Source organism: Pygoscelis adeliae, unplaced genomic scaffold (assembly GCF_000699105.1).
Source record: "Pygoscelis adeliae isolate BGI_AS28 unplaced genomic scaffold, ASM69910v1 Scaffold97, whole genome shotgun sequence".
NCBI lineage: Eukaryota > Metazoa > Chordata > Aves > Sphenisciformes > Spheniscidae > Pygoscelis > Pygoscelis adeliae.
In genome coordinates this window covers 302,091-314,016 of record NW_008825152.1, presented here as the reverse complement: position 1 = coordinate 314,016, position 11,926 = coordinate 302,091, and the positions used below count along the sequence as shown (strand labels likewise).

At 46.6% G+C, this 11,926-nt stretch overlaps 2 protein-coding genes across 2 annotated transcripts in view; one reads left to right on the top strand and one right to left on the bottom strand.

The window, feature by feature from the left end:
- WNT3 (wingless-type MMTV integration site family, member 3) overlaps window positions 1–3,875 on the top strand; it is a 54,935-nt gene extending 51,060 nt beyond the window's left edge. The window contains exons 3-4 of the mRNA XM_009328393.1: window positions 1,931–2,196; window positions 3,396–3,875. Of these exons, the coding sequence (XP_009326668.1) occupies window positions 1,931–2,196; window positions 3,396–3,875 (746 nt within the window). The remainder of the gene's footprint in view (window positions 1–1,930; window positions 2,197–3,395) is intronic.
- Window positions 3,876–10,106: 6,231 nt separating this feature from the next.
- NSF (N-ethylmaleimide-sensitive factor) overlaps window positions 10,107–11,926 on the bottom strand; it is a 69,669-nt gene continuing 67,849 nt past the window's right edge. The window contains 1 exon segment of the mRNA XM_009328391.1: window positions 10,107–11,636. Coding sequence (XP_009326666.1) covers window positions 11,618–11,636 — 19 coding nt within the window. The 3' untranslated portion in view covers window positions 10,107–11,617.

Sequence of the window (11,926 nt, the reverse complement as noted above, 5' to 3'; positions counted from 1 at the left end):
TTAGTGGGCATGGGGGTGTTGGGTTGACGGTTGGACTCGATGATCTTAGAGGTCTTTTCCAACCTTAATGATTCTATGATTCTATGAAAATTCAAAGTTGGCCACTGTCCTGCCTTCAAACCAGTGGAAGAGCCATCAGTCAGACCACCAGCGAGAAGACCAGCTCAGTTCAGAGCACATCACAACTTCTGCAATGCCCTCCTGAAGAGTTAATATACCAAGATATATAATGCAGATATATAATACCCTTTCAATTTGACAGTGTATTGTCCACTTACGGACAGAGTGCAAGACTCCCAGAAACATGACATTAAACTCACAGACCTCATGGTAGGAAAATGCCACCGTATTAAGTGGACAAGGTCATCTCCTTTTGCATCCTCTAAAGCTAGGTCTAGGTCTCACAGTATTGTTATTTGGTGCTTCTAATATCTCAGAAGTTTCCTCCAGTAGTAGCAGACCAAGAAAATCTGACTTGATGGCTCCATGCCACTTGCTGCTTTGGGTGTGCTATTCAGAACAGCCACCCACGCTGCCATCTCAGGGGTGCACTTCAGTACTGGGCTTCGGTCATTTCTATCCAGAACAACCCACCCTGAATAAGATGTTCTTTGTGTTTACGACAACCACCACTGAGCAAGGAAGGGCCACGATGCTCAGGCAGAGGGTGCTGCAGCGTGCAGGGCTGCTGGAGAGGTTTTGGTTCATGAAGAACAGCAGCTCCCTGGCTTCAGACACTTGAGGTGAGGTTGGAGGCTCCAGGCACAGAGCAGGCAGTTCTGGTCTAGTTCCCACCCATCCCGCTTGGCCTTGCTGTCCTTCTCAGACCCAGCTGGCTATAACATCCAGCTGATGTAAACATCTTTATGGCTTCTGTTGGCTTCCCCATACCCGTGTGCATTTTGGCTGCTGCTGTCCAAGGTCCAGGTCAGGGCCCCACAGAATGACATGGGAAGGGCTTGAAAGTCGCCTGCCATGGTCACAGGTGGAAGAGATGATGGACAGAGATGCTCCAGTTCAGCACACCCATTGCACCTTCATATTCATGTGGATTTTCTGTTTTGTCCCCACCTCCTGCCCAGGTATCTTTGTTCTGCTGAAACATTTTCTCTCTCAGCACAGAGGATCCACACATGCTCGTGTTCCCAGCTCCCAGTCCACCTAGACATCCTGGGCAATTTATTTCACCCTTTCTTCAACATTCAATGCTTTCAGGACTTTCCCCAGCTTTGCTCTTTTAGGCCTGCCGAAATTCATTCACTGCAACTGCGTACCTGGAGCGTGCCAATAGTTACAGAGTCAGAGAAGAGGCTTGAGTTTTGTCTGCTTTGATTTCCTCCAGGATTGTTCAGTAATTAATGAGCAACTTCAAGGTTATCTTCACACCCTCGGCTGCTTTTATTCCATTGCTGTAAAGTCACACGTTGTTTAGTCTAGGTACATTTAACAGTAATTACCAGCTCTTAGGCTGTGTTCTGCCCTTGTCTGTCCTGTATCATCTGAAACCTTTCCCCATTTCAGCATGTATATGAGCTTCTTCATCTCCCCTTGGACTAACATGGGGTCCCTCTCTGGGTCTCCAGACCAGGAATTACTCCAGTAACTCTCTTCTGAGGCCCCTCAAGCTCTTAGTGACATTTTGTGCACCCATCGGCACCCGTGCTGGATCAAATCCTGCACCCATTGTATTTGGGGGAAATGCTGCACTTGTGATACACAGAGCTGGAGTCACACTTCTCTCCCACCTACTCCTGCCTGCGTGCTTCAAAAGGCAACACCAGCAGCACCTGATTCAGAAAATGTTCATTAAAAAATTAATAAAATAACTTTTTGCTTTTTAATGAGATTTAGATGATGCTGAAGGAGGTTGGGAAGGAAAACAAAAAGTGTTACGTTGACTGATAATCCCATGGACTCTGTCTATTCCCAGCCACGCGAGAGTCTGCCTTTGTCCATGCCATCGCGTCGGCAGGGGTGGCCTTCGCTGTAACCCGCTCCTGTGCCGAGGGCACGTCCACGATCTGCGGCTGTGACTCCCACCACAAAGGACCTCCAGGAGATGGCTGGAAATGGGGGGGATGCAGCGAGGATGCTGACTTCGGCGTGCTGGTGTCCCGGGAATTCGCAGATGCCCGAGAGAACCGGCCAGACGCCCGCTCAGCCATGAACAGACACAACAACGAGGCCGGCAGGACGGTGAGTGCTCAGGAGTCCTGGAGTGCTCAGGAGTGCTCAGGAGGTCCAGAGCTGGTTGTCCATGCCTGCATGGTTGGCCCAATCTGGCTCCCCCTGATGTAATGGGACCACAACAATGCCTGGGCAGGAGCTTTCTAGGATTATTTTCCAGGGCTCAGCATTTCCACTCTCTCCAAACTGATGGGTGGGGGTTAAGAAGAGTTAAAACATGCCCTGCTTCCAGTGCAAACATCTCCCCAGGCAACGTATAGAAACCCAACTCAACTGCCCAAGACCCCAGGTCAACAGTGAAGAGGACTTTCCTCCCAAACTACTCCTTTCTGCATGCTCCCTGTTGTAACACTGTCCCACCCAGCGATTCGTTGGACTAGATGATGGTTGTCAGTCCCTTCCAGCTGAAATATTCTATTCTTGCTGTCAGCAGGTACCTGGGCCACTGCCTGCTCTAGGTCATTTGCAAACCCAGCACGCTTTAACCGTGTTACAGCGAGACCTTTCAAACAGTGCTTGAAGCAAACACTGGATATCGCTTTTCCATACCACAGCAGGCAGAGGTGGAAGGGTAGGAGCTTGAATCTCTAACTTGTGTTAATGACTGACAGCTTCCTGTAAAAAAAAAAACAAACGCTAGTAATTTTAACAAAAATCGATGATTATTTTGCTCCACACAGAGGAAGTTTCTGGGGAAGAGAGAGCATCATGTCCTTAGATTCACAATTTCATTTTCTTCCTAGTGCAAACTGTCAGACTCAGGGCATAAAATGAAGGGTTGTTAGCAAAGCTAGGACAAGGGGATCAGTCTACATCCACACATGTCAGAGACATCCTCCAACCCCCAACTTCTCTGGGCTCTGATTGTCCGCACACACATGACAGGGAGGACCTCGTTGAAAGGACTGGATCTTGGGATTAGATTAGATCGGATTGGATTGGATTGGATTGGATAGGATAGGATTGGATTGGATTGGATAGATGATTAGAGCAGCTAGCCATCTCAGTCATGCTTTTCTAGTGCGACATCTCCGTCTAGAGATGTTTCTGCCACACACCAAAGCTCCCATGCATTTACAACTAGCCTACGCTTTCCAGACCAAGCTCAGATCAGACATTTAAATCCAGGTAGCAAAGGCGGGTGACTGAAGGAAAACACTGGGCATCATAAGCTGCTGCTGACCGCTTTGTTTTCTCTCCGCCGACAGACCATCCTGGATCACATGCACCTGAAGTGCAAGTGCCACGGTCTCTCGGGAAGCTGCGAGGTCAAGACCTGCTGGTGGGCCCAGCCTGATTTCCGGGCAATTGGTGACTACCTGAAGGATAAATATGACAGCGCCTCTGAGATGGTGGTTGAAAAGCACCGAGAATCTCGGGGATGGGTAGAAACTCTTAGGGCCAAGTATGCTCTTTTCAAGCCGCCGACAGAGCGGGATCTGGTATACTATGAGAACTCCCCCAATTTTTGCGAGCCCAACCCAGAGACGGGCTCCTTTGGGACAAGGGACAGAACATGCAATGTCACCTCCCATGGCATCGACGGCTGCGACCTGCTGTGCTGCGGTCGTGGCCACAACACCAGGACTGAGAAACGGAAGGAGAAGTGTCACTGCATCTTCCACTGGTGCTGCTACGTGAGCTGCCAGGAGTGCATACGCGTCTACGACGTCCACACCTGCAAGTAAACCGTAGGTAGGTCTCCAACTGATGGGAGGTTGCTCCTGAGCAGGGCCAAGGGGTCCATCAACCCTGTGATCAGCCCCCACATGGTGGTCTCACACTTCAAAGGATGGCATAAAAAAATCCTAATGCCCTTGGTCAGGGCAGACACCCTCACACAGCCAGCACCAGCGCTGCAGAGAAGGCTCTCGGCATCTCACCCACACAGGGTGGCCCAAGGCTAGACCTGGTGATGCAGGCACGTTAGATCACTGATCTGCTGACTTCTCTCGGGCTGTTTGGCATGACAGACTGTCTGGGGAGAAGCAGGGACAGCAGAGGTCCAAGCGAGGCATGGCCACACTAGTCAGTGTGCTGCTAACACAGCATGCACAGTGCTTCCAGCTCTGTCCTCCTCCGGAGGTCTGGCCCATGTAGATGCCAATACGGGGGTTTCAGGTGGAAATGAATCTTACACAGTGAAAGCTGAGCAAATACAGGCTCCCCTGCCTGCTGGCATGGCCATCCTGGTCTCGGCAGATGTGGTGAGGAGGAAAGGAGCCAACTCCCCACACCAGCCAGGCTCCTTCCTTCCTGCTCCAAGGGGATGATGTTGGAGAAACAAACCTGTTTGAGCACGCGAACAGAGCCTTACAGCCAGCCTCTCCTTTCACCTCCCCTTTGCCCGCTCTGCTCCCCACAGCCTCAAATCATCTCCTACAACCCCCCTGAGAAGGACGGCAGGAAACCAGAGCCCAGAGCTGATCCTCTGGCATTTGGCCCAGGAGAAGAGCAGATCACATCTGGTGAGGCTGCCACTTCTTACAAGGGGATGCATCACTGCTCCAGCAGCCCCCTTGCCCTGCGGCTGCCCAAGAGAGATTTTTAAGGATCTGGGCAGATCCACCCAGTTGATGCACCTATTTACTAAGCGTTCCCTAATATGACTTAATATCCCAGAGTGAGCTCAGAGCATCTCTCTGGGGACAGGGTACCCGCCAGGCGAGCTGCTACACCAGCTCTGAGCATCAGTAATGGACAGGGAGGCAGAAGCCATGGCAAGAAGAAATTTCTGTCCAAGCCTTCTTGTCAGCCTTCTCCCATCAGACTTGTTCAAACCACTTCATCCAGCAAAAGAGAGGCAAGGGCAGATGGGGAAGGGAGACCTTTATCCGACAGCACAGTCCCAGGCAGACCCTTTCCTTCCCATAGGATTTCTTGAGTTATCAGCAATTTGTTCATGAGGGGTCCACATCAAGCACAGAGGCTGCGCACCGTTAGCAGGGATTCAGGCCCCAGGTGTGGCCACACACATCCCATGACCCATCTCAGCGCAGAAGAGTCAGCATTCACCCCTCCACCTGCTCCCCAGGCCACATCCCCCTCCTTGACCACATGCACCCTTGTTTTGGGCTTATGTTTTCATGGCGTGTTGACCCTTGACATTAAAAAAGATAAGTATTATCTCTGTCCTGGTGGGCTCCTCAACAGATGACGAGGACCAATAACCATGTTCCAATACCACTTCTCATGCATCAGTGATTTAACATAGAAATATGTCTAAACCATTAAAGCTGTGTCTTCTACTCCACTCACTTCTTTGTCCATGGGAAAAAGCGGTACACGGCACTGCAAACAGCAATAAAATGGGTGAAAGACCCCTCATACGGAGCACAGAACATGGCCCTGTCCCTCAAACCTGTGGCTGGAGAGAATCAGAACAAAATTCTCAGTCCCTCCTCTGTAGAGCACGATGAAGAGCTCCGGGATTCACGCAGCCTGAGAAGCGTTAGCTTTCTAAAATTAAAGATCACAGGAGAGCTCTAAGAAACCTCCCCGATCCAGAAATAAGCCGTCTTCTGATATGCATTCTATTTAAAAGTATGTATTAAATTCTGTGTCTGGAAAGGTTCCAAGTACCTGACTTTAAAAAAAATCCCTTGTTTGTTTGTTTGTTTGTTGTTTTTTAATCAAGAAAAGGTATTTAATATTAAATAGAACATTTATTGCCTTGTAATTATTTTACTGTAGCCAGGTATTCTAGCACTGAATGGAAGATCTTTTCCATCAATCTGCTGTATCCAAAGTTTTGTATAAAGTTGTAGAGGTCGATTTTTTTTTATTTTATATTCAGAAAATTTCTCTTTTTATAAGCATTATTTATTATACAATGTATATACTTGAGTTAACTAAGATTATATATTATATAAATATATATATTTGGAGAAAAATATATTTCAACTTGCTTTTTTTTGTGGTACGTCATTAAAGAGAAGGTAAAAAACCAAAAATATGCATTTGCAGCTTGTGTGGTTTGCCTCTGAAGGTCCTTTACGTCGTGCCAAACAACATCTATGGGAGTGGTGGGTTGTCATCCAGCTACTTATGCACAGTGACAGTCATGTGAATGCAAGACGATGATGGTAAAATGTAGCAAATATAGGAGATTTTACAGCTGAATGCTAAGACTTTCTCACAGTGTGCATTCAGCACGAGATTACTGGATTAAAACAGGCTTTAGACTTCACATTCTCCCCCCGCCAACATACTGGCAGGCTGTCATTGAATCACCTTTTGATGGTTTGGACAGACCGAGATCCAAATTTTCTCATATAAAAACATCTTCTCCTGTCCATGAATAAATCTGTGGGCATTTCTGCAACATCTCCCATACATTAACGACACTTCTAAGGGCACACAATTTTCCACAGCACTGGCCTCAAATATACCTGTCTGAAGAGCTAAAAAAAAACCAAAACAAACCATTCTATATCCCTACACTGCTCCCCAATTTATACACAAAACAATGACATTTGCCTTTTTGCAGAGTGCTGCCGGGAACATCGCGCTGCTTGTGCATGAATGATTCCTAGCTCCGTTTCACGGCACCGTGTCGGAGCCAGCATGCTTCTGCCAGCGCCAGCTCCTACTGGATGGCAGCAGCGATGCCTTCAAAGTTACACGAACAGCAACGATGCGCTGCTAACAGCGCAGACAGCAAGGTCTGCCCTCGCGGGGGGCTTTGAGCTGAAGAGCTTTAGGAGCGGAAGCTCTCTCTATGTCTGCCCATCATCCCAAGCCTTTCTCCACCGCGCTCCATCCCCCCAAACCCCACCCCGACACTTTCAAATGCATTTGTCTTTGGTTAACAACTCAACTTGTGAGACAGTAACATTTCTGGAAGGTTCAGGAGAAAGCAGCAACAGGGTAAGGAAGGGGATGGAGAACTGTTTAAAGCAATATTGTTCTCACTACATTCTCACTGCCCAGGCAGCGTGTCATGAGAAAATGTGGTGGGAAGGGGGTGCCAGGAGTCACTCTCTTCTGCCACCTGCAGGAAACATCTCCGATGGAGATCTCGGAATAGGTTGGAATGGGTGGGATGTCATACCCAACAGTTTGTTCTGGTTTTCCAACATGTCCTTCTTCAAGTGTGATACACCTAACTTGCACGCACACATATATCTTTGGGGCTTCATCAGCACTTCAAGGTCCAAAAACTCTAGAAAGGGCTGGACCAGAGGTCTTCTCAGCCAACCTGAGACTACCTGTGGTCAAGCTATCCAGGCTGGGGACGTATTCAACCCACCCATGCTTAGGTACAAACTGAGCATCCCTCTGGCTATCAGCAGCCTGGAAATAACTTTGTTATCTTCATGCCATACATCAGCACTCTATATATACACCTTTGTTGACTAGCACCACAGACACAGATGTCTCCCGGATCATCACAAGTCATTGTGCTTTTTATTGAATCCATTGAATGTGCAATTAAACAAGATATTTATTCATCAATATAGTTCTGGACAAAGACACAATGAGGTTTACATCATTTACTCTGAAATATAAGTTAACGTGTGCTGCTGTCACTAGGACTAGCAGAGGAAAGAAAGGAACAAATAAATTCACAAGATTGTACACAAAATGAGAGGGAATAATAACCACTGGGACTCCAATGTCATCACAACACAACAGCACTGCCAAAGGAAAAGAAACCAGAGTGGAGTGACTAAAATACTCCGGCTGCTCTAACTATGCACCAAGGACTACAGTACCTTCACCTTTGGGCCTGAAAGAATGTGAAGCACCCTCCTTCCCTGGGAACACCGCTTTGGGTGCAAGCTGCTAGCCCTTAGCAGCGTGTCTGGTCAAGTTTAGGAAGCTACACTGACTAAGATCTCATAAATGGCTTTGATTTCATGCCCCACCAAATTGAGGTATGTTCCATGAACCTTATTAAACACATGGAGCCAAAGAACCAGAGGGGAGTAGCCTCATGCAGTCATCGTCGACAGCATCTCATAGACACGAGAGGACTGTTGGGGAAGGACCACATAGCAAAGTTTGATACATTCCTTTATTTCAGTGCAAAAACATGGCAATACACATCTCGTGCATCCGCAGAGCTTGGCTTCCTCTCCATCTCTAGGAGGAATTTCAACCTTTGGTAACACGGCAGAAAAATGGGATACAATGAGGCTGACTAATACCAAAGCTGCCATCTACATTGCACTCATGAAGAGCTTTCAGGCTGGAATCAGCAGCTCTAAAAACTGTTGAATTAACAACAAGCTTTGATGCCTTAAATATTGGATTTGGAAGTTTCCTCTACTCTGATCAACATACTTCCCTGCCTTCTTCCAGTCCCTAATGCCACTAGCCAGTCTCTCTCATTGGGCCACAAAATACCTGGGTATAAAAGAAAGCAGGTATTAGCATCTAGGCAATTCTGGAGCTGAATTATTGTGGGCACTGTCTTCAGGTTATCAGCCTGGTCTCAATGTTCAATGAGGCACAGGATGACATAACAAGAAAGCGTTCATCAGATCAAGATAACACAGAGTAGTACTTTAATATGCCTTCACCACAGACTGTCAGGTTTTATTAGAAAACAGGATTTCTTTCTTATCATAGCAACTGGATGCTGGACACAAGTGAGCGTTAGCTTCAAAACTTACAGGACATTTCCCCCATGCTAAAATCAAATGAGAATGCAGCCTCGCCTGCACAGAGACAGAAGCACAGTGTTCTAGAAGACACTTCCACATGACATCAGTATATTAAAGACGAAGAATAAAGATACTGTATTGCACTAAACATGCAGATTCCACATTGGGTGCTTGGAAACAGGGGAGCATTTCAGTTTGTCCAGTGTGTTGAACACAGAAGAGTAAAGATCCCAGTGTATATTCTCCAGGTTGGTCACTTTTTCAGCTGTTGATCTTGCACTTGGTCCACCTTCAGTCTAGGGAAGGAACTCTTGCAAAAGAAGCCAAATCCATCAAGAAAGCATGCACATGTATAAAATGCCACTAGCCAGTCTCTCTCATTGGGCCACAAAATACCTGGGTATAAAAGAAAGCAGGTATTAGCATCTAGGCAATTAAGCATAGTATAAAAGCATCAAGCACACACTGGAACCCACTCACATGTAGCCAGGACAGATACTGTTGTGAGTTTCCCCAGCACAGGTACTGCCCTACATGTATTAGAAAGTCATTTTCTAGGAGATGCCACTGTCAAGACTGGGCTCAACTATTCCCTGTGACTTTGAGCTGAAGAGCTTTAGGAGCGGAAGCTCTCTCTATGTCTGCCCATCATCCCAAGCCTTTCTCCACCGCGCTCCATCCCCCCAAACCCCACCCCGACACTTTCAAATGCATTTGTCTTTGGTTAACAACTCAACTTGTGAGACAGTAACATTTCTGGAAGGTTCAGGAGAAAGCAGCAACAGGGTAAGGAAGGGGATGGAGAACTGTTTAAAGCAATATTGTTCTCACTACATTCTCACTGCCCAGGCAGCGTGTCATGAGAAAATGTGGTGGGAAGGGGGTGCCAGGAGTCACTCTCTTCTGCCACCTGCAGGAAACATCTCCGATGGAGATCTCGGAATAGGTTGGAATGGGTGGGATGTCATACCCAACAGTTTGTTCTGGTTTTCCAACATGTCCTTCTTCAAGTGTGATACACCTAACTTGCACGCACACATATATCTTTGGGGCTTCATCAGCACTTCAAGGTCCAAAAACTCTAGAAAGGGCTGGACCAGAGGTCTTCTCAGCCAACCTGAGACTACCTGTGGTCAAGCTATCCAGGCTGGGGACGTATTCAACCCACCCATGCTTAGGTACAAACTGAGCATCCCTCTGGCTATCAGCAGCCTGGAAATAACTTTGTTATCTTCATGCCATACATCAGCACTCTATATATACACCTTTGTTGACTAGCACCACAGACACAGATGTCTCCCGGATCATCACAAGTCATTGTGCTTTTTATTGAATCCATTGAATGTGCAATTAAACAAGATATTTATTCATCAATATAGTTCTGGACAAAGACACAATGAGGTTTACATCATTTACTCTGAAATATAAGTTAACGTGTGCTGCTGTCACTAGGACTAGCAGAGGAAAGAAAGGAACAAATAAATTCACAAGATTGTACACAAAATGAGAGGGAATAATAACCACTGGGACTCCAATGTCATCACAACACAACAGCACTGCCAAAGGAAAAGAAACCAGAGTGGAGTGACTAAAATACTCCGGCTGCTCTAACTATGCACCAAGGACTACAGTACCTTCACCTTTGGGCCTGAAAGAATGTGAAGCACCCTCCTTCCCTGGGAACACCGCTTTGGGTGCAAGCTGCTAGCCCTTAGCAGCGTGTCTGGTCAAGTTTAGGAAGCTACACTGACTAAGATCTCATAAATGGCTTTGATTTCATGCCCCACCAAATTGAGGTATGTTCCATGAACCTTATTAAACACATGGAGCCAAAGAACCAGAGGGGAGTAGCCTCATGCAGTCATCGTCGACAGCATCTCATAGACATGAGAGGACTGTTGGGGAAGGACCACATAGCAAAGTTTGATACATTCCTTTATTTCAGTGCAAAAACATGGCAATACACATCTCGTGCATCCGCAGAGCTTGGCTTCCTCTCCATCTCTAGGAGGAATTTCAACCTTTGGTAACACGGCAGAAAAATGGGATACAATGAGGCTGACTAATACCAAAGCTGCCATCTACATTGCACTCATGAAGAGCTTTCAGGCTGGAATCAGCAGCTCTAAAAACTGTTGAATTAACAACAAGCTTTGATGCCTTAAATATTGGATTTGGAAGTTTCCTCTACTCTGATCAACATACTTCCCTGCCTTCTTCCAGTCCCTAATGCCACTAGCCAGTCTCTCTCATTGGGCCACAAAATACCTGGGTATAAAAGAAAGCAGGTATTAGCATCTAGGCAATTCTGGAGCTGAATTATTGTGGGCACTGTCTTCAGGTTATCAGCCTGGTCTCAATGTTCAATGAGGCACAGGATGACATAACAAGAAAGCGTTCATCAGATCAAGATAACACAGAGTAGTACTTTAATATGCCTTCACCACAGACTGTCAGGTTTTATTAGAAAACAGGATTTCTTTCTTATCATAGCAACTGGATGCTGGACACAAGTGAGCGTTAGCTTCAAAACTTACAGGACATTTCCCCCATGCTAAAATCAAATGAGAATGCAGCCTCGCCTGCACAGAGACAGAAGCACAGTGTTCTAGAAGACACTTCCACATGACATCAGTATATTAAAGACGAAGAATAAAGATACTGTATTGCACTAAACATGCAGATTCCACATTGGGTGCTTGGAAACAGGGGAGCATTTCAGTTTGTCCAGTGTGTTGAACACAGAAGAGTAAAGATCCCAGTGTATATTCTCCAGGTTGGTCACTTTTTCAGCTGTTGATCTTGCACTTGGTCCACCTTCAGTCTAGGGAAGGAACTCTTGCAAAAGAAGCCAAATCCATCAAGAAAGCATGCACATGTATAAAATGCCACTAGCCAGTCTCTCTCATTGGGCCACAAAATACCTGGGTATAAAAGAAAGCAGGTATTAGCATCTAGGCAATTAAGCATAGTATAAAAGCATCAAGCACACACTGGAACCCACTCACATGTAGCCAGGACAGATACTGTTGTGAGTTTCCCCAGCACAGGTACTGCCCTACATGTATTAGAAAGTCATTTTCTAGGAGATGCCACTGTCAAGACTGGGCTCAACTATTCCCTGTGAT